We start from the raw sequence: 23,588 nt of genomic DNA, 5'->3' as shown, positions 1-23,588 counted from the left end.
ACTCCTCCCAGGCCCGCAGTCCCGCCCTCCCATGGTCTGAGGGACAGTGAACTGGTCCCCTGTTAAAAAGTTTGAGGACCCCTGGTTTGGTACCTCAAAGAACATAGCATGAAGAGAGTGAAAACACAACCCAGGGAACAGGATAAAGTTTTGCCACTCAGATCTGTAGTGAGGGACCAGCACATAAAGAACATCTACACCTTAATAAAAGAAAGACAAACAATCCCATTTAAAAATAGGCAAAGGATTCATCTGGAGAAAATATACAGATGGCCAATAAGCATATAAAAAGAAAGATGCTTAACATCTTTAATCATCAAGGCAATGTCTATCAAAACCACAATGAGATGCCACTTCACAACCACTGGAATGCTTAGAATCAAAGAGGGAAAGCATCTTTGTTTTACCCCAAAGGCTGTATCTCCCTGATAAAAAAATAAAAAGAAGAAAAGAACCTTTAAAAAAGAAACTTTAGACAATAACAAATACAGCAAGGATGTAAAGAATTTATAATCCTTATACATTGCTGGTAGAAATGTGAAAGGGTGCAGCCACTTTGGAAAACAGTTCAGCAATTGTTGAAAAGATTAAACAGAGCAGTACCACGTGACCTAGCAATTCCACTCCCAGGTATATACCCAATCAATGGGAATCCTGTTCTTCCACTTCATCAGTCCAAAAACCATGAAGTCCTCTTTGTCTCCTTTCCTTCCTTCACACCCCACATGTTAATCATCACATACTGTGCCCTTCCTTCAAAACACAAACAGCATTCAGATTGCGGTCTCTCAATAACATCTGACATTAATAGCAAGTAGTATATTCCTAACAGAATGGAAGGAAATGTTCAAGATAAGCCTGGGGCATCATTTGCCAAAAAAAGCAGGGGAGTAACGCAAGAGGGAGTAATGCAAGACTACAGGGGCCGCAGAACATAGGAGCCAACTTCAAGGTAAGTAAATAAGCCAGACCAAAAAAGGACAAATACTATATGATTCAACCCCACTGGGATAGTTTGAGCATCAAAAGAGGTATTTCCTTAATGAATAAAACATGTCAAAAAAATGAGACAAATAGATCAATAAAACAGAATAGAGAGCCCAGAAATAGCCCCACACAAATACAGTCAACTAATCTTTGACAAAACAGCAAAGGCAATTCAATGAAGAAAGGATGGTGTTCTCAACAAATGGTGCTCAGAACTAGACCTCCATGTGTAAAAAACTGAATCTAGATACAGACCTTATCTCTTTCACAAAAATTAACTCAAATTAGATCACAGGCGTGGTAGCACATGCACACAGTCCCAGTTACTCAGGAGGGGGATGTGGGAGGATCCTTGGAGCCTAGGAGTTTGAGGCTGCAGTGAACTACGATTGTGCTCTGTAGCCTGGTTGATAGAGCAAGACCCTGTCCCAAAAATAATATAATAATGATAATAACAATCAGGTTTGGTGGCCAGACATGATGGCTCATGCCTGTAATCCTAGCATCTGGGAGACCAAGGCAGGAGGTTCACTTGAGCTCAGGAGTTTGAAAGCAGCTTTAGTAAAAGTGAGACCCACATCTGTCCTAAAAATAGAAAAATTAGCTGGGCATCTTGGCAGAAGCCTGTAGTTCCCATTACTCAGGAGGCAGAGGCAGGAGGATCACTTGAACCCAGGAGTGAGGTAGGGTGATGCTAAGCACTCTAGCTTGGGCAACAGGGTGAGAATATGTGCCCCCCCAAATAATAAAAATAATAATAATAAAATAAGGTTTGGTGCTGAGTTTCAAATATGACACCAAAAACATGATCCATGACAGAAAAACAGTGATCATGGAACCTCATTAAAATTAAAAATGTCTGCTCTGTGAAAGCCTGTGGTAAGTAAATGAAAAGAGCAGCCACAAACTAAGAGAAAATATTCACAAAATTCATATTTGATAAAGGACTTGTATCAAGTAAATGAAAATCTATGAGTTCATAATGATAAGAAAAAACAAAATCATATTTAAAAACATCCCTGACAGATCACCATTGAAGGTGACAAGACACTAATTTATTAGTCTGACCATTTATAAATAAACTTTTATCCTGCCTTTCTTCTATTAAATGGTGAAAAATTATATGTATTGAAAAAGTTTAGATAATAAATGCAAAAGGTCACCATTTTGTAACTTGCAATTAAGTAATGTCTCTTGACAAGGATCATTAATAGCTGCTAAAATCATTAGGGGAAAGATAGGTGGGGAACTTTGTAATAAAGGGACCACATCGACCCTTAAAATCATTAATAGTAGAATTGACAAATTTAACAGCATTCAAAGGGCATTATGTGCCCTATAATCAAAGGACCCTGCAATAAATACAGATACAAATTTCAGAAGTAGATAGCATACACTTGAAAATGTCTGTCATTTGTTTTTCCCAGCACCAGATCTGATCTATACCATGTTCTTGTGTTTATAAAACTGGTATGGAACCAAATGTCACACAGAACCATATTCACAAAAACAAATCTATCTCTAGATAAATCACACCTTGTCTACCTTGATGACTACAGATCTCATATTCTATTATATATTCAGACTTGAATATAAGGAAATACATAAGCTTTATAACATTCCTAGAACATTGGCAATGGATTTAGAGAACATTCTCCTAAGTAAAGTATCTCAGGAATGGAAAAGCAAGCATCCTATGGACTCAGTACCAATCTGAAACTAGTAGACCAACAACTACAGACCCACACTAGAGAAAAACCCAATTAACTTCAAGAAGCAGGGAGGAGGAGAGGAAAATCAGTAAGTTCCCACCTATTGGGTACAATGTGAGGGTATATGGCACAGTTCCTGGGTGAAGCATTCAACTGCAACTTGGACTTCAGACTTTACCTTACAAATGCAAACAATGTAACCTCATCATATTGTGCCCTCATGTTAACGTGAAATAAAAAATAAAACACTAAAAAAAGAAAATTGGAAAACTAAACTCAAAACTTGACCTAACTTTCTTAAATTATTATTATACCTGTCTATATGTACTTTGATTTGAAAAATCAGACTCGGTCTTTGTACCATTAGCAGCATAAGGGTGAGAAACCTCCCATCATCCATTACCCTGCACTCTACCTTAATTTACTTGTGCTTGATAATCCACTTATGTGGTTTCCAACGTAGAGGAGAGGCAGAGGAAACAGCTTCAATCAAAAGAAGAAAGAATATTTGGTTAGAATTCTGATAAGCATTTTCCTTCACATACAAAGATGGCAACAGGTACTTCACAAAAGAGGATATCCAAATAGGCACTAAGAAATAAAAAGATGCTCAACCTCATTAGCAATCTGGGAGATCAAATTAAAGCCCATAAAGTTTTATTACACATCCACCAGATTAGGAACATTTAAAATGACCAGTATACCAAGAACTAGCAAGAATATGAAGCAACAATGTACACTTTTGTCAATTTTTGTAAATTGGTATAACCACTCTGAATAACAGTCAGACATTATCCCCTAAGTTGAAGATATGTATATCCTAGGGGCCAGCAGTTCCACTACATGGTAGACCCCCCTCCTCCATGCATATGTACTGTAATGGACTAAATCATGTCCTTTCATATTCTTATTTTGAAGTCCTATCTCCTAATGAGATAGGGCCTTTATTAAAGGAGGTAACTAAGGTTAAATAAGGTCATAAGGGTGGGGCCCTAATCCAATAGGACTGGTGTCCTTTTAAGAAGAGAAAGATATCTATATACTTGTAAACCCTTCTCATCCTTAAACCCAATGAAATGAAAATAAAATGTGAGATTGAAAAAAGAAAAAAAAAAAAGAAGAGAAAGATAATGCAAGAATATATGTCGAATCTATTAGTATAGAGTATAAATGTCTTAACACAATAATTAAGTAAATGAGATGAGGTATATATTGACCAGTGTAAGCGTTCCTAATTCTATATGAAATCAGCACATTGTACCCCATAAATGCATTAATGTATACATGATCTATGTGTTTATGATTTAATAAAAAATTTTTTTAAAAAAGAAGAAGAGAAAGAGACATCAGGAGTGTACACACATGGAGGAAAAGCCATATAAGGACACAGCAAGAAGGCAGGCTCACCAAAAATCAGCCCTGCTGGCACCTTGATCTTAAGATTCTAGCCTTCTGTTGTTTAAGCCACCCAGTCTGGTATTTTGCTATGGTAGCCCTTTTCTAAGTAACATATGTGCACCAGCATCTAACTATAAGTTAACTATAAGAGTAGTACTTATTTTTCTGGCCCCTAAATTACCATGAACAATGTAACAGATAGGTAAATTGTAGTACATGCATACAAAGAAAGTAAAAGAATACAGGGACACCCAACACAAAGCTAATATGGCATATAATCTTACCGTCATAATATTAAGTGAAAGAAGCAGGACACAAAAAGAACGTACAAAATTTGATTCCATTTACATAAAGTTCAAAGTCAGGTGAAATTAAACTATAGAATTTATGAATGCATCCAAATTTAGAAAAATTACAAAGAAAAAAAGAGAATTATTGTTTTGAAAGTTTAGGATAGTGGGTAAGGAAGACTTTGCGATACCATTTCATGACCTAAGTAATGATTTAAAAGGGTAATTATGGGTGGCTCAGTGAGTAGGGCGCCGGTCCCGTATACTGAGGGTGGCAAGTTCAAACCTGGCCTCGGCCAAACTGCAACAAAAAACAGCTGGGTGTTGTGGTGGGTGCCTGTAGTCCCAGCTACTCCAGAGGCTGAGACAAGAGAATCCCCTAAGCCCAAGAACTGGAGGTTGCTATGTGCTGTGATGCCACAGCACTGTACGGAAGGTGACAAAGTAAGGCTCTATCTCCAAAAAAAAGAAAATTAAAGGACAATTATTCATTCAACCACATAGTCAGGTATGATGCTTTTTCTCTATGTACACATCAAATTTCATAATTTTAAAATGGTTAAAATGATACTATGTTATGAAGTAAGTGTAAGCAAGCCCAACAATATTCTGATTTTCTTCCATGATTAGGTTAATGTCTTTTAACATTAACCTAACAAAAGTAATATTTTACTTTTCTCCTTTCGTGGATGTCCCTGCTTATTAATGCTGTTTGGTGTGTGCTGATTTGATCTGTCTGATGAATAATCCAGTGCTAGATGCCAGCATTTTTCCAGACATTAAAGAAACAGCAATGAACAAGCCATGTGGGGTCCTCACCCTGAAGGAACCGACAATCTGATTTAAATCCAAATGCTGTCAGAATTCATTTAACACCACCTGTTGTATGGTACTGGTACTAAGAATTAAGTATCTGCCCAGTTATCTCATACTTAGCGACGGTTCAATAAAAGTTGGTTGCATTCTACACTCCCAGGAAAGCCTGGTGGATTTTACATTTCTTGTTCCATCATGGAAAAAACTGTCTTTCTGTGTATAGTAAATTGCATTCTTCATATCACCTACAGCTTTTTTTTTTTTAAGACAGAGTCTTGCTCTGTCACCCTGGGTAGAGTACTGTGGCACCATAGCTCACAGAAACCTCAAACTCCCAGGTTTGAGTGGTCCTCTTGCCTCAGCCTCCCAAGTAGTTGGAACTACAGGCACCCACTACAACACCTGGCTAGTTTTTCTATTTTTAGTAAAGATAACTCTTAGTCAGGCTGGTCGAGCTCAGGCAATCCACCTCCTTCGGTCTCCCAGAGTGCTAGGATTATAGGCGTGAGCCACATGCCGAGCCTTACCTATAGCTTTTATTAATCCAAACTAAAAATGAAACTGAAAACAGGGACAAGTAAACTAGGGTCCAAGGGCCAAATCCAGCCTAGCTCCTGTTATGTAAACAAAGTCTTTTGGGAACACAGCTATTCCATTTCATTCACATATCATCTAGGGCTGATATGTGAATGAAAGGTCTGGTCTCCTGGTACAGTGGCAGAGCTGAATAGCTGCAACAGAGATGGTCTGGTCCTTTACCAAAAATGCCAGCCAATCCCTAATTCAGAGAGCTGTCGTTTCATTTCTGAAATAACATCTATTTAATGTCAATTGTTAACCATGTGCTTTTGCTAAATGGACAAATGGATGGCATATTTAAATGGACAAATGAATGACAATCTTTATCAAGAAGTTTTTTACCCAATTCAAGTAAGAAGTAAAGTGAGTTTAGAAATGTATCTATACTCTAAAATAAATAGGTAATTCTATGGTATTTTTTACATCACCTATCACAGCTATATATACTTTTCACCACATACCTTTACAGGGATTTTCTTGTCAAAATCAGGGAAGTGAATGATTTTATTTCGCTTAGATACATACAGTATCATTATGGTAGCTGCCATCTAAAGAAAAGGGAAGAGAGAAACATCAGAAAAATATCTGGACAGATTGCTTCAGGTTCAGTGACATTCTCAGAAGAAAAAAGATTCATCAAAAAGAAATATTGCAAAACAAAAAATCCATTTTCTAGTTTCCAGGAAAAAAATACTATATCTTAGAATATTAAAATTATTTTTCTTGCCACTGCATGGATTCCATCAGGACTACAGGCAAAAAATATAATATCAAATAGACTCATATGTATACACATGATCTCAAGGGGCTCTAGGAACGGTGACAGAGGGAGAAAGGGAATGGGGTCCCCAACAATGACCAGAGTGAAGGCAGTCAGGGAGGCCACACTGATCCCGGACCTTACTTCTCATGTCCTATGCCTATGGTCACCTTCTTCCATAAAGCTGGCAGAACAATTTTAAAGGAAAAAACTCCAAACAAAAACACATTTATTCTGTCACCCAGGCTGAAGTACAGTGACAGCATCACAGCTCACTGTAACCTCAAACTCTGAGTCTCAAGCCATCTGCCTGCCTCAGCTTCCTGGGTAGTCTGGATTACAAACTTGTCCCACCACCACACCCAGATGATTCTTTAACTTTTTTAATTTTTTTTTTTTTTTTTGAGACAGAGTCTCACTCTGTTTCCTTAGGCTAGAGTGCAATGGCATCAGCCTAGCTCACAGTAACCTCAGAATCCTCAGTTCAAGCCTGAGCCTTCCAAGTAGCTGGGACTATAGTCAACGCTTGTCTAATTTTTCTATTTTTTAGTAGAGACAGGGTCTTGCTCTTGCTCAGCCTGATCTTGAACTCTTAAGCTCAACAGATCCTCTTCCCTCAGCCTCCCAGAGTGCTAGGATTACAGGCATAAGCTACTGAGCCCAGCCAATTTTTTAATATTTTTATAGAGATGGCGTCTCAAACTTCTGGCCTCAAGAGATCCTCCCATCTCTCCCTCCCAAAGCACTAGGGTTACATTTGGGTTACTTGGCCAAATAAATAAATAAATAAATAAAATAATACCATTTGCTTATGCAGGTTTTAGAACTTACTCAGTTTTCTCCATTTAGGATGCAAAAATTTAAGAGCTCCTTCAACATGATTAAAATTCTAGACCCAAATGAGCTTGTGAACTTACGATCCTTATGAGCTTGCGATCATTATGATAAGATTTCTATAATTTAACCCAAGTCCATCCCGAATTACAATTGCACTTTGTATTTATGTCTCACTTTCCAACTCTTAAAGAAATATACTATCATATTTAAAATAAATGTAATTCAGACTTCTAAAATCAACTCTGATTGGCCTCTTCCCTCAACAAATTGCAAATCAGAAAGGCTTTCCTTTAACTGAGTATAACCAGTGGGTCAAAGAACAGTGAATTTATTTCACTTGGAAATTATAAAGATTCATTTATCATATAACTGATGTTTTTCCAAAGTGCTTTTTTCTACATTTTTACATTGAAACTTATATTTATTATTGTAAGAAAACATATTAGTTTGGTGTTATAATTTTTTCTCCCCAAAATGATGTTCCAAAGAGTTACTTCTTAGCAAAACATTTAAGCAGAATAATGTTTACTCATATAAATGACAGGCTTTTCCAGATTAGCAATTAAAAATTTAGTTAAAAGATATAATTTTTATAACTTTAGCTTTCCCCCTATAAATTAAAGGGAAAAAACATAAATAAAATAAAAAGCCAGGCTAGACACAGTGGCTCAAGCTTGTAATCCTAACACTCTGGGAGACCACAGCAGGTGGATGGCAGGTGGACTACCTGAGCTTGGGAGTTCAGAGACCAGCCTGAGCAAGAGCTAGATACCATCTCTATTAAAAATAGGAAAATTAGCTGGGTATTGTGGTGGGAACCTGTAGACCCAGCTACTTGGGAGGCTTATGTAGAGGACTAAAAATCATACTTATTACAACAGCCACCAATCTCATAACTATTCTGAGGAATTGCTAAGAACTTCCTGGCAAGCCTGGAAATCTCTTGTGACTTGGAAGGCAAGCCACCAAATGACTCAGTAATCCCAGAGGAGCAAAGTTCAGTCTCCAGTCTCTTGCAGCTTGTACTCTCAATCCATGTCCCGTGTGATCATTTATGGGGTCACGACAGGCTTAAACAAGATTATTTGAGCCCAAGAGTTTGAGGTTGCTATGAGCTATGGTCCCACAGTACTCTCTCTACCCAGGGTACTAGAGTGAGACTCTGTTTCCAAAAAAAAAAAAAGTCTTTGATGCTTGTCTGTCTATAAATCACCAGCATACCACCAAAAGAATAAACACAACTTAGTATTAATGGGAAATTTAAGAAACAGAAACAGCCAAATGAGCTGAGTTTAAAAGTCTATCCAAGATCATCCTTGAACTTGAGAGCACAAGATCACAACCTACAAGGACCAAACTGGAACATGCTTTGTTTGGCCCAGAGAGGTTTGTAAAAATTTGAATCAGTTGCCAGCATTTATTATTTGGAGATCTGATGTAAAATTTCAAATTCATATCTTTCTCTTGAAAAACCTCCCCAACTCTGATAATCAGGGCATGGAGGGTCCCATCTCATCTCCCAAACCTTTTTCTACAGGCACGGTGGTTAAGCTAAGTATCAGGTGCACACTTCAAGGGAGACAGTATTCTTGCTCTTCTGCCAGTGCCCCCAATCCACTCATTTGTTACCCCTCAGGCCTTGGAGACTTTGAGTCTTATGGCCCCTGGCTTTAGAGCAATTAATTCAATTAAGAAACTTAAAGTTAAGGAGTCACTTTTCCCATGAATATAACTGTTCCTAAATTGTAGAATAAAATAAAATGTGTATCAATAGGTCATATTGTCTTTCAAGAGTACCAAGATCCGCTGGTCCTCTGCCAGCTGGATAAGTTTGTAAACCAGAGTCTTACACAAAAGCACTTAAGATTTCATCATGCGCACTGATGACTAATCGAAAGGGTTAATTTAATTTTTTTCACTTACCTGTCCAATTCCAAGGACAATTGGTGAAGGGAAACTATAAAGAATAATAGAATAACAGATCAAAATAGAATAACAGTACAAAAATGTGAAGACGGCACATAACACATAATGACAGGAGTTATTAAAAATTCTTAAATAATAAAAACTTATCAAATTTGTTCATTTTCCATTTGTTCATTTCTTTTTCATTTTTTCAACAGATCGTTGCTGAATTTGGTAATTTTCTATTGTGCCTGGAGGCAGACTATCACGTTAATGGACATGATTATAGATGCAGAAAAAATAATCTGGTGACAAGTTATTAGAATAAATAACTTTAGAAAGGCCACCAAAGGCTTGGCACTTGTACCTCAGTGGCTGGGGCGCTGGCCACATACACTGGGGCTGGCCCAGGCCTACTAAAAACAATGACAACTACAACAAAGAAATAGCCAGGCATTGTGGCAGGCACCTGTGTTCCTAGCTACTTGGGAGGCTGAGGCAAGAGAATCACTTAAGCCCAAGAGTTTGAGGTTGCTGTGAGCTGTGATGCCATAGCACTCTACAGAGAGTGACATAGTGAGACTCTATCTTAAAAAAAATAAAAAGAAAGGTCACCAAATACAAGAAAGACAAATATGTTTTTTAAATCAGTTATGTGTCTATCTGTCAGCAAGAAACAAAGAAAATGAAAACGTTGAAGACATAATTTACTATTGCACCAAAAAGTACAATAAATAACACTACATGGACGTTTTATGATACTAAGGAATTAGTTTTACTTTTTTACCTATGAAATAGTATTGGGGTTTTTTTTTAACAAAAGAGTTATTAACTTTCAGGAATTCATATTAAAATGCATAGGATCATATATTTTTAATTTCCTTCAAAATAATCTGGAAGAGAGGGTGGGAGTGAGTGGGAAAGGAATATAAATACAAAAAGAATGTTCAAACTGGGTGATGGCTACATGGTGATTCATTATACTTTTTCTAAAATAATATACCCAGGAAAAATCTAATCAAAGATTTACAAAAAATACTTGTAGATAGAAAATTATAAGTTGATAGTAAAAACATGAAAGCCAGCCTAAATAAAGGTCATGGCTAAGAAACATAATAGTGTAGTTAGGTCCATTAACCTCAAAAGAGATCTATAAAATCAATGTAACGTCAATAGAAATACCAGCAGGTAATTTGTGGAAATCGACAAACTGATCCTAAAATTGAATGGAAAGCCAAAGAGCAAAAACCATCCAAGACAACCTTGAACAAAGTTGCAGGAATGATTCCAGTGGATGTCAGGATTCATTTTAAAGTTACAATAAATGAGACCGTATGATATTTGCACAATGGTAGTCTGATAGGAGATCAGGACAGACATACACACATAGGCAGTCCCCGAGTTACAAACACCTGACTTAACATATAATTTGTACTTACAGACGGAGGCTATTACTCCTGGGGTTACAAACATCTGAATGACACATAACTCACACTTAAAAATGGAGGTGATTACAGGTAATAGGTAAATGTACCTGTTCCAACTTACACACAAACTCAACTTAAAAACAAACCTAAATAACCTATCTTGTCCATAACCAGGGGACTACCTGTATATGGACACTTGATTTATGACAAAGATGACAGTGGGAAAGACTGTCTTTCAACAGATGGCGCTGGGAGATTTGGATGTGGAATTCTGACTCCTACCTCACCTTGTTCCAAACAAGGCAGCAGATCAGTTCTACCTGCTCATCCACTGTTCAACCCTTTGCTGGCTCCCAGTCATTCTCTTAGGCTACTAAAAAAGCTGAATATTATTTTAAAAACTCAGCCCTCATCCTGTATGTCAGAAACACACTTGTCTTAGATATGGTATAGAGAAGGGAATAAAGAACAAACACACTTCATCAGAGAAAACAGAATGCAAGGCCAAATGGTATCACCATGAGAATAAAACTAACTCTAGTGGACACTGGGTTGTGTCACCTATACAGATATATCCTTCCACACCAAAGGACTCTTTCTTCAGCAGGGTCCTCAGCTAAAGAAAACTGCCTGACAGTAGCACACCCACTTCCCCACAGAAACCCGCATTCCAATCGCTGGTCTTACAGAAGGCCAGCTAGGGTCACCTTCCCAATTCAGGAGAATTGCAGAGCCATGCCAGCTCCAGTCCCTGGGATTGGGCTTTTTTTGGGACTGGATTACAGCCCAACTTTTCCCTCTGCCTAAGCCTGCTTCCCCCAAGAGTATTGTAGAAGAGCTCTCTCCACTATGCTTCTCACCATCTCAGAGAATAAAATCTGCACCCCCGTTGAGCAAAGTAATAGGACAGCAATATAAACAAACAGGAAAACAATAACAACAAAAGGGTTTACAGAAGGTAAGACAAAGAGCCTGGCCTTTCAAAACATAATGCATAGAACAGAAGGAACTCTATAAAGCCACAGTACACCTTAGTAAGAATAACACATCAATAAAACAAGAGTTCAACACTGAGTTGATAAAATAGTCAAAAGAGATGAGCATACAGATCTAAGGAAACCATTTGAGGACCAAAGCAACATGACTGCCACATGAATAAATTACCTTTAGAAACACCAAGGAATCAAAGACCACTGTTGAAAATTGAATTATCAATACCTGAGGTGATCACAGTACATAGAGAGTAAAAGGACAAACTTTAAAAGATAGATATAAAAGACTAACACCACCACATAGGACTAATCACTGTGCCTAGAATATAAAAAGAACATAGCCTATAACTTTAAATTGAAATTTATTCTACAAATAAAGTTGAATAACTTTAGTGGGTTTTTAAACAACTCAATAAATAAAGAAGACTAATACAACCTTTTTGGAAGGAAATATGGAGAAACCTCAAAGAACTTAACCTAGACCTCCCGTTTGATCCTGCAATCCCATTACTGGGCATCTATCCAGAAGGAAAAACAAAAACTTTTATTATAAAGCCACTTGTAGGGGCAGCGCCTGTGGCTCAAAGGGGTAGGGCGCCAGCCCCATATGCAGGAGGTGGTGGGTTCAAACTCAGCCCCGGCCAAAAACTGCAAAATAAATAAATAAATAAATAAAGACACTTGTATAAGACTTATGGCAGCTCAATTTATAATCACTAAAATGCGGAAACAGCCTAAATGCCCCTCAACCCAGGAATGGTTTAGCAAGCTGTGGTATATATATACCATGGAATACTACTCAGCCATTAAAAAAATGCAGATTTTGCAGCATTTGTATTAATCTGGATGGCGGTGGAACACTTTATTCTTAGTGAAGCATCACAGGAATGGAGAACCATGAATCCTATATATTCAACTTTGATATGCTAATTAATGATGCAGGGTGGGGTTGGTGGAGGAAGGGGAGAGCAGACAGAGAGAGAAGGAGGGAGAGGGTGAGGGAAAAGAAAAAGAAAAGAAAATAGTGACTAATTCTCACATAAATTGGATTTAATTTTGACCAAAGTACATTGTTTGAATAATAATTTTTAATTCAACTTGTTAATATGTTGTTTAGGATATTGCATCTTCATTTATAAGTGAAATATGTTTGTAATTCCCCTTTATAATAATATATTTTTTCCAATTTTAATATCAGGTATATCCAAATGAAGTAGAATGATTTTGAAGTATTTCTTCTTTTACTATTGTCTATAAGATTTAGCATGATCTGTTTTTGGAAATTCTATTTTTATTTATAAAAACAAATATTCCCTATTTTTTGAGACTTTGGGAAAAAAAAGTTAACTGATGACTCCATATTGAACCTCAGAGTCAAAGCATTCTATGATAGACATACTTTATCTGACAATGTCAATGTTACTTTTTTTGCAATGTTATTATTATTGCTCAATATTTGGTTGCAGCAACCATCTGATTTCTTTTCTGAATGTATCTATCTTTGTTCATTCTTTGAGAGGTTTTCGTTTCTAGTCCTTATCTTAACCATTGTTACTGTTATTAAATTTTAAGCCTCTTTAATTTTGTGAAGGCAAAAAGTGGAAACCAAATAAATACATATACATGTAAAAAAAAAAAAAAAAAGAAAGAAATAAGATAGGCCAGCACAGTGGCTCACATCTATAATCCTAGCACTTTGGGAGGCCGAGGAAGGAGGACTGCTTGAGACCAGGAGTTTAAGACTGACCTGGGCAACATAGCAAAACCTCTCCCCTATAGTTAAAAAAATAGTTTTAACTTTAAAAAAAAAAGAAAAGGAAGAAAATGATTCAAAAGAGAAATTCGTTTCCCTGATAAGAGAGAAAAAAATAAACTGAATCTTCAGATCTAAAAGCACAAGACATTACAGAACAATCTATTAAAGAATGCTTAGCAGAATTAATACAGCAGCTATGAATTCTCTATAAAAAAAGTGATAATGAAATGCATCAAGGGGGAGTCAAATTAAAATAAACTTGGCAATGGAGATATTGTGGTAAAAGAACCATTGATGACTACGATATCCATTTAAATGTAGGACAGAGTCAAACAAGGAGGGGATTATAATTACAGTATGCTACATAATAAAAGACAATGTGGAGGGCAGGCAAGATGGAAGGAGTTGCACTTGCGTCATCTTTCATAGCAGGGAGGTCATACAAATTATCAAAAATTGAAACATGGGTCTAAATAAACACATGACTTAAACTTCTTAATGTTTCTTATGACCCCTTAATCTTAGAGAGATCTTTTAAGTAATACAAACCATTGTGAAAGCACATATAGTAAATATAAGATGGTGTCAGGTAAGGTAGGGTGGACATGACACAGGCTGGTCTGGGCAGTTTAGGTCCTGGCTGACTTTCACCTCCTGTCTCCCACTCTTATTCTTCTGAAATTTAGCTCTTACCCTAAAGATGCCTATCTTGAGTAGTTTAGGTGGATTGATTTAGGAGATTAACTTTTGAATTGGAATGCTGTAATAGGTCAAGGTATGATGATTATTATTAGGAATAGAGGTTGGTGTGGTCATTGCTTTGAGCTTTTATATATAACACTGTAATTTTGGAAATGAAAGAATACAACAGTCTTGGAGAGGTTACTCTCACTGTTCTCCAGAATCGCAGCCTTTTGACAAAGTTTGGTGGACCTATCCCCATCTCTGCACATTGGCTGACAGTGACTGGCGGCCAGATCCTCTTCGTCTGGTAACAATTGTAGTAAAGAAATATATATGTATATTTGAAAGTCAACAGTACTTTGAGTTTAACTTCAATTTATCTTTTCTCCAGTCACCTCAGTTAAACCTGAATTTTCATACATACTTGCTATTGCAATCCCCATCGTAACCCTTCAAATGCAGCCAGCATGACTAGCAGTGGGATGACCCCTGCTAAGATGTAACGTGCAGTTTACAGGGTCAGCTATGAAATAGTCCTGCCAAAAAGGTTTAAATTGAATGAAATGAAGGCTTTCGATGTAACTTTCAGTTAGAAGACAGAGGAAAATATGTTGAGACTTCAAAAGATAAAGCAGACAATCCACAACGTGGGACAGGTACAAAACCAAGGGCTCGAGTTTTTCAAAAAATCAATATCATGGGGCGGCACCTGTGGCTCAAAGGAGTAGGGCGCCGGCCCCATATGCCGGAGGTGATAGGTTCAAACCCAGCCCTGGCCAAAAACTGCAAAAAAAAAAAATCAATATCACGGAGGGTGATTAGGAGGGGGACTTTTCTAGATTAAAACAAACTAAAAAGATAAAGTATGCATTGCAGAAGCCTTGATTGGGTGTTGATGCAAATGTTAAACATCTTGGGGACAATTGAGATTGTGAGGAAAAAAAAAAAAGAATTTTCTATGAATGTGAGCCTCCTCAAATTATCAGGCTCAGAGGGACACACTTGCTAGTCAGGCTCTAGACTAATGCCAAAGTAGCCATAAAACGCCATACCCTCTACAGTTCAACAGTACAGTTAACCTCTAGCCAATGCTATTTCTGCAAACTGGTGAAAATTCCTGACAAATTTTTGTAATTACTCCTTCTTCTGATTAGTCCTTTCTTTAAAAACTCTAAGAGTCTCTCTTTTGTTCTGAGCACTCCCCAGTATAACTTGGAAGTGTGTCCTGGGCTGCAGTCCTCAACCTTTGTGTTGGAATAGACTTACTTTGAATTAGACTCTTACTTTTTTGATTATTTTAGGTTGACACTCTAAAAGATGCAGAGAAATGGAATATATATGTGACCAAGAGAGCAGGTTCATTTGCTTGAGAGACATGAGTGGGTTTTTAAGGTGATAGAGAGGCACTGACGCAAAAGAAAGATAAGGAAAGAAGCCAGAGGAGGAGACAGATGTCCAGAACTAGGCACAGTGAGAGGAAAGGGGCCTTCCTTTCCAGCTGGCAGGAGGTGGACACGCCTTCATTTGATGGTTTCTATATTCTCAATAAAGGATCAGAGGAGGAGAGGGGAGAAGGGGGACAAGGGAGGCCTTCCGGATAAAGGAGAAAGTATGAAAGATTCATTTCTGAGACAAAGAAAGCAACCAACAGGTAGTAAGGAAAGTCCCCAAAGTGTTCTGATCATCACTGAATTAAAGTCACACCAGCCAGCCCATATGTGGTTTTCCCACCCAGGACACTAAGAGCTGCTCAAGTGCTGAAGCAAGCAGAAGACAAGGGCAGGCCCAGGAGAGAAAGGGAAGAAAGGCTCCTGTGTCCCTCCCAGAGGGGCTCTCTGGCACAAAGTAAGTGAGGAAGAGCCCAGGCCAGGTCAGGGAATGGGTATCCAGCAGTGGCAGTTTCAGAGATGTGCACTAAAATAAAATTGTAAGCCCCCCAAGCAATGGGATGAACCCCCTCTAGGTCAAGGGAACCCCAGTAAAACCTTAAGAGCTGAGTTGCTGGTCATGTGGATAAGGGAGGTTAGACACCCCTCGTCACATCCCCTCCCTTTTGTTAGAGTTACTCTTTATAACAGTAAGATAACTACTCATTGGCAGGCCTAAGGCCATGCAAGACAAAACTTAAAGCACACGTGAAGGCCATCAATTTACTTAATAGGTCACTTGAGTCTGGTTATGTCTAGGCAACTGTCTGTGGCTTGTCTCTAATTAACAGACTTCTTTATCTTAACTTGAAACATTCCGAGCCTTTTGACAGAGCTTCATTTCTTTACCCAATTACAGACCAAAGAATCTTTAAGTTCACCTATAACCTTTATGTTCACCCTCCTTCAAGATGTCCTGTCTTTAGGGGCCAAACCAATGTATGCCTTCTACATATTAACTTAAGATCTTTTACAAGTAATTCTTGTTTCCATGGATGTATAAAGCCAAACTGCCTTCTACTGTGGGCACATTTTTTTAGAACCTCTTGAGAACATGTGCTCTGGGCCATGGTCGCATACACTCAGACCATGGTCGCATAAACATCTTTAAATTATATCACAGAAGTTAGAAGTGGTTTCTGTTAACATAGAGGTGTGCTTACTTGTGAAGATGGGGTCCTGGGAGCAGCTGTGGGAGGTGGAGCACAGGAGAGCTTGTTGGAGACAAGATTAGACCATGATGGTTCAGTACGCAGATCCTAAAGCCACGAGAAAGCTGGCCCGAGACAAGGAAGAGGAGAAGACTGACTTCACTAAATCAGCCACCAAGAGCCATTACAGAGGGACAAAAAGCTAGTCTCAACAGAGCATGAGCAGTGTGAAGCTAAGAGGGCCCAACCCTACCTCCCGACTAAGGCATGGGGGTGAGATGAAGATTCAGCCCCATTTGAGGGGAATGAAGGGAGTAGCCTCTTCTGGAATGAGCCAGGTTTTCATTAAACTAAGAGAAAATTAGGAGTTGGTTTTGTTTCAGAATGTAGACTTTCAGTTCCCTTTCAATGAAGACTCAGGAATCAGTAGCTTTTATTAAAAACCTCCCCATGTGATTCAGTCTTCCAGGCATATTTGCAAACACCTAGGTTAAAAGAGCTCAAAGTCCAGTGATACCTAATGAGATACATGTACACAGCAAATCCTGAGCAAATATTTGAATTGAATACAGCTAATGTTGACATTTTTATTAAACATCATTAGTAATTTCTTTCATGTCATAGAGTATAATATTAAAGTGGAACAAAAAGGCCCGGCATGGTGGCTGATGTCTGTAAAACCTGCACTCTGGGAAGTGGAAATGTGGATCACCTGAGCTCAAGAGTTCAAGACCAGCCTGAGCCAAGAGTGAGGCCCAGTCTCTACTAAAAAATAGAAGAAGAAGAAAAAAAAACCTATCCAGGCATTGTGGTGGGTGCCTATAGTCCCAGGTATTCAGGAGGCTGAGGCAGGAGGACTGCTTGAGCACAAGAGTTTGAATTTGCTGTGAGTTATGATGCCACAGCACTCTACCCACAGTGACAGAATAAGACTCTGTCCCAAAAAACTAAAAATAAACAAATAAATAAACATAATGGGAAGAAAAAAAAAACCAACTCCTGACCATCGGCCCACCTCATGAAACTGATCCTGAATGACCACATGTGCAACCACTGGCCACAAAAAAGTAACTAAGGCCACCCATTGGTTTTATACTCCAATCAAAAACAATCTGCCCAAAATGGAAGAGAGAAAACCATTCCCAGAGTTAAATTCCTGTGACCCTGTGAATTAGGTAATTACCAAAAGATCCTTTCTTTATCCTACAACACAACATTCTATCTTCAAACAGCTAATGCTTAGATCAGATTTCTATGGTTTATTGTTGTAACTACATCACCCCAAACCTCCTCCCCTCAAAAAATTGTGCCTAAAGCATTTTGAGAGGAGAGAATGAACAATGTTATTTGAACAGGGTTCTCCAATTGTGTGATACACTAGACTACAGAAATGTGAGATATTTATAAGGTTTACAAGGGTTTTTGCTTTCCCGAGGCAAAAATCTTCATTTTCTCCTTCAATTATAGAACTCAAAATTTTAAAGATGGAAAGGTTTGAGCATACAATGTCTCATATATTTCTTTCTGGTTGGACACTGCCCTTCCCCTTCAAAGCATCAGCCAGGGTTTACTGGCACTTGCTTCCAACAAGAGAACATGTGTATTCAGAGGCACAGACTGCTGTGGCCAGTCAGCACCTCACTCACTCAAGGGCCCAAAGTAGAGACTTATCTTCAGCCTTCATTTGACCTAACTACTGCCCACTTTCCTGCTTTCCTCTTTCCTTCTTTCTTTCCTTCTCTCTCTCTCTCTCTCTCTCTCTCTCTCTTCCTTTCTTTCAGCTTGCAGTTTATGTGTTAAATGATTCAGCCTTAGGTTTACAAACTTCGTGTTTCCTATAGACACCAACTGGCCTGCTGCAACCCAGACTTGTAGAGATCTCGTAAAGAGCATCAACAGCCATAGGATCAAGAAAAAGTACCCCAAATTCATCCTTTCCTTTCACATGCACTGTCACACCCCACCCAGTCCAAGCCTAAACCTGGAGTACCTCAACGGTTTCCTAGGCCCTGTCCCCACTGCTAGTACCATCAGTTTTCCACCCACCCATTGCCAAAGAAGTCTTTTGAATCACTCAAATTATGTCAGGTCACTCCCATGCTAAAACCTTCCAAGTGGCTTCTAGTTGCATTTAGCCTAAAACTAAAACTATTTTTATTTTGAGATAGAGTCTCACTCTGTTGTCACGGTGTCAGTTTAGCTCAAAGCAACCTCAGACTCCTGGGTTCAAGTGATCTCCTGCCTTAGTCTCCCGAGTAGGTGGGACTTCAGTGCTGGCCATGAGCTCAACTAATTTTTCTACTTTTAGTAAAGATGGAGCTCTCACTCTTACTCAGGCTTGAGTTCCTAAACTCAGGAGGTCCTCTAGCCTCTGTCTCCCAGAATGCTAGGATTACGGGTGTGAGCCACCCCACCCAGCCTTAAAATTATTCACAAAATCCCTACTTCCACCTTGGTCCTCCAATATCTGCTCTCAACATAACAGCCAGTGTGATTTAGATCATGTTACTTCCCTGCTTGACACCTCCCATGGCTCCCATCTCATTCAAGACCAGAGCCCAGAGCCCTCACAGTAACCTCCAAGGCCCACACTGTCCAGCAATTGTTGCTCTCAGTTGCAACTCAGTACCATTCCCACCTAAACTCTTCACCCTTCCACACCTGGACTGTCTATCCCAGGCTCAAGTCTCAGCTCCAACATCACCTCCTCAGTGAGGTTACACTGATCACACCACCTAAAACTGCAAAGCAAACTCTCTCCCACTCCTACACTCCCCAATACCCTTTCCTGCCTTATTTTTTGCTCTAGAACACTGGTCACATCTGACATAATATAAATGTTACTAGTTTATTTATTGGTCCACTAGGATGTAAGCTCCATGAAGTTGGGATTTTTGTTTGTTTGTAGAGACAGAGTCTCATTTTATCGCCCTCAGTAGAGTGCTGTGGTGTCACAGCTTACAGCAACCTCCAGCTATTGGGCTTAGGTGATTCTCTTGCCTCAGCCTCCAGAGTAGCTAGGACTACAGGCACCACAGGCTAGAACTACAGGGACCACAACGCCCGGCTTTTTTTTTTTTTTTCCTTTTGCAGTTTTTGGCCAGGGCCAGGTTTGAACCCACCACCTTCAGTATATGGGGCCGGCGCCCCACTGACTGAGCCACAGGCTCTGCCCGAGGTTGGGGATTTTGATCCATTCTGTTCACTTCCCTCTCCCAAGTGCCCAGACAGTGCCTGGCACACCGTAGGTGCTTAGTAAATATTATGGAATGAAAGAAGGATCTGATTCCTCCCTGCCTACGTCCCTTCTGGCATTCACTCACTCAGTTCCAGTAACAGTGCCCTTCTCTATGTCCCTCCAGCAGGCCAAACGCATGCCCACTTTCACATTGTTGCACTTGCTGCTCTCTTCTCCTGGAATGCTCTGTTGACAACTACTCCACCTGGGCATTCTGCTGTCATATCTGAAACTGCCTGGTTTATTCATGAACCTATGTGTTTATTTTCTGTCCCCACCACTGAAACTCAAAGAGCAGAGCAGGAACTCTGCACAGCTGCTTCCCTGGTGCCTGCAATGAGTTTGGCACACAGAGGCGCTCAGTAAATGTTTCTTGGAGCTGCAACCAATTGAGTTCATGTGGGTCTCAGTTTTCTTCAAACATGAAATAAAGCTGAAGATACTCTCTTACTTCTCTTTGGGTTCTAAGATTTTGATGTTACATTTTTGCAGCACAGTATAATTTACAAAGCAACTTCACTTATGACAGCTTATGCAAAGCCCTGGAAGGTAATTAACTGGGTCGTAATTAATTATCCATTTACATCTGAAAAAATTACTATGTATGGGACTGGCCCAAGAGACTGTGAGGTATTAACTGGCGCAGGCTGGGTCTGAACCCACAATTCTTTCAGTGCTGCTATAATACTAGAAGAATGAAACAGGATTTTCAATAAGTTCAAGAAACCACAAATTTGCTGGTTTACTTTAACACCAATCCCCAACAGTACATCCTATGAACTTCTAATTGTTTTCCCTGAACGTGCTAATTTGAGAATCAAAGGTTAATCGATACAAAATAGACTTACTGGCTCAGGACTAATTGTTGAACACCTAGATTTGTATAAGGAATTGTTCACTTCATCACATACATTTGGATCAGCTCACTGGTGTATTTGGAAGCATTTGGCTGAGCCCTAGAAGCACAGCTGAGCAGCGTGTCCACAGCAGCAAGGAGCGCTGTGTGCCCGGGTTCGATAAGAGTGGACTGATTTTGTAAGATTGTGGTTTTCGTGTGTGGAAAGTTGCGAAGGTCCAGGAGGGCCCTTGTGAAAGCTGAGTCAAGGCGCAGAGATGAGAGTCCTGGTTCCGCGTCCCACCCGCAGGCTGGCCCGGACGCGGCCAAAGCTCACGGAGGGCAAGGGCAGCCCGCGCTCCCCGCGTCCGGGGCGCCTTCCCCAGGCCCGGCCGGCATCCCCAGACCCCGCTGCATCCCGGGCCCGCCTCACCCGTAGGTGGTCAGCAGCGTCTTGTTGACCAGAACGATGAGGAAGGAACAGGTCGCGTAGAAGAGCGCCGACAGCAGCTTGGCCACTCCGGAGGGCGGCCGCACTGCGCCGGGCTCCTCGCCCGCGCCCTCGGCCTGGTCGCCAGCCGTCATGACCCGCGGCCGCACGGACACCCGCCGCCCTCCCGCCTCGGCCGCACACTGGCCGGGCCCGCGGGCCCCAGCCCAGCCCCGTCCCGCCCTCCCGGCCGGCGGGGAGAAGGGCGCGGCAGGAACAGGAAGGGCCCCGGCGCAAACTTCAGATCCCGGCCCGCCCCCTGCCAGCGCCCCGAAGCCGGCCCGGACGATCCTGCGCGCCGGGTCTTGACCCTGGACCTGGTCACCTCCCTCTGACTGTCTAAAGCAAGTCCAGAAAAGCGTCTGGGAGACTTGAAAAGCCCCACCTTCTCCCATTCAGGCTGCTCTCTTGGGCAGAAACATTTCAGGATGTCTTAGGGTTTGTTTCGCTTTTTTTCTGCAGTAGTTTTTGTTTAATGTCGTTTACCTCCAATGAAACGCACACTTTTTACAAGTCCACAGTTTGACATGTTCGACAAATGCATTCAGCTCAGTAACCACTCAGAACATTTCCATCACCCCCATGAGCTCCCATTGTGCCCCTGTAATCTCCCTTCTCATTGATTATTACCGTAGGTAGATTCGTCTTTCCTAGAACTTCTTACAAGTCATTATGTACTCTTATGGCTTTTTTTGCTCCGTTTATTATTTTTATGACTCGTCCATGTTTCTTTTAATTGTTGAACGGTATTCCAAGTTTATTTATTTGCCAGTTGATAGCCTGTTGGTTTTTTCTAGTTTAGGGCTATTATGAAAAATGCTTCCGTGAAGACAAGTGTTTGTGTGGACGCTTGTTCTCTTTTCTCCGTGAATACCTAGAGATGGAGTGTCGAGGTGTAAGATAAGTCAAATCTCAGGGCTTTTTTTTTGCCTCTGGGTGCTTTATGGTAGGTTCTCTCCCCACTTGGTAAATTAAAGGAAGAACCTTCGGGAATTGCTTTGTGCCCCATACTTTGATTCTAAATAATTAACTTCAAAAATCTGTAGTTTTAGCTTTTTGGAAAATTGAAAATTTCAAGTTAAATAAAAGTTGGGGCCCAGACAATTGCCTTTCTACTGTTAAGTACTGAAAAACCAAGAGACTGAAACTGAAAACTGGAAAAATTTTCAGCCCTGATAAGAAAGAACTAAAGTATAGCTGCTGAAAAAGTTACCACTGAAAGACCAAGAGCTCCAATTATCCAAAACAAGAAAGAAAACAAACACACATAAGTTCATTGTAAGAGAAAATGAATTTGTATTAAAATTGAACCAAAAGGCTGAACTTGAAGTCCTTTCGTGAATTTCCTCAAAAAGATCAAGAATATTTCCAGTGAGTCTCCAAATATGTTGACTACAAATGAGCATTTCAGAGCCATTTTTAATGATGGCCTTCATCATAATTGCATGCAATTTGCCTCTATGTACATAATTCCAGGACCTCGAGTTGCTATCAAAATCCCATCCTTATGCTGTTTAAATCACAACTCACACTAAAGAGTTTCTTGTAAGATTCTTTTGCAAGGACAAAGCAAGGACAAAGGACAAAACTTGTCCTTTTGCAAGGACAAGTTTCTTGTAAGATTCTTTTGCAAGGACAAAATCTTGTAAGATTCTTTTGCAAGAACAAGGACAGGCTGATCCTTGCCATTGCCAAGTCCACAACTAAAGATCTACCAAAAATAACTGATGAAAAAAGAAAACAGATTTGCTGGACTCAATTAAAGTAAACAGACTTCAAGTGGATTCTTGGGGAGATAACCCTAGATACAACTCATCTTGAGTGTAAGTGAAATCCAAGGGCAAGCTTGGTCCTAAATTAGGACCAAGGTAGGGCAAGCAAAGGTCTTATACTTATCTACATCAGCATATTTTTAATACTGTAATAATGAATCAGATGAGGAAGTTAAATGTCTATAATCTAAAAGGCCATACCTTTGGGTGGCACCTGTGGCTCAAAGGAGTAGGGCGCCGGCCCCATATGCCAGAGGTGGTGGGTTCAAACCCAGCCCCAGCCAAAAACTGAAAAAAAAAAAAAAAATGCCATACCTTTAAGGAAAAAGCAGTCTACACTATGATTTCAACAGTGCAAAAGAAATGCCTGGGATGAGACTGGAATGAAATATAAAATGCACTGAAATAATACTGATGAATGAATGTAGGGCTATGAAGTGATGTTTCTTTTAAAAGCTATATCATAGTTATTGTATTTTTGATGGGAAAACAAAACATAAAGGTTTCAAGAATGACCATATACTTTATAAAC

General features: G+C 39.8%; 1 protein-coding gene across 1 annotated transcript in view; it reads right to left on the bottom strand.

The window, feature by feature from the left end:
- The window catches only part of SLC35D2 (solute carrier family 35 member D2), a 61,650-nt gene extending 40,210 nt beyond the window's left edge, over positions 1-21,440 (bottom strand). The window contains exons 1-4 of the mRNA XM_003782995.3: positions 21,228-21,440; positions 9,303-9,336; positions 6,244-6,330; positions 3,115-3,182 (exon numbers count right to left, since the gene is read on the bottom strand). Coding sequence (XP_003783043.1) covers positions 3,115-3,182; positions 6,244-6,330; positions 9,303-9,336; positions 21,228-21,379 — 341 coding nt within the window. The 5' untranslated portion in view covers positions 21,380-21,440. The remainder of the gene's footprint in view (positions 1-3,114; positions 3,183-6,243; positions 6,331-9,302; positions 9,337-21,227) is intronic.
- Between the last annotated feature and the right edge of the window lie 2,148 nt (positions 21,441-23,588).

Source organism: Otolemur garnettii, unplaced genomic scaffold (assembly GCF_000181295.1).
Source record: "Otolemur garnettii isolate 467f Iridium unplaced genomic scaffold, OtoGar3 scaffold00006, whole genome shotgun sequence".
NCBI lineage: Eukaryota > Metazoa > Chordata > Mammalia > Primates > Galagidae > Otolemur > Otolemur garnettii.
This window is presented reverse-complemented; position numbering and strand designations above follow the sequence as displayed.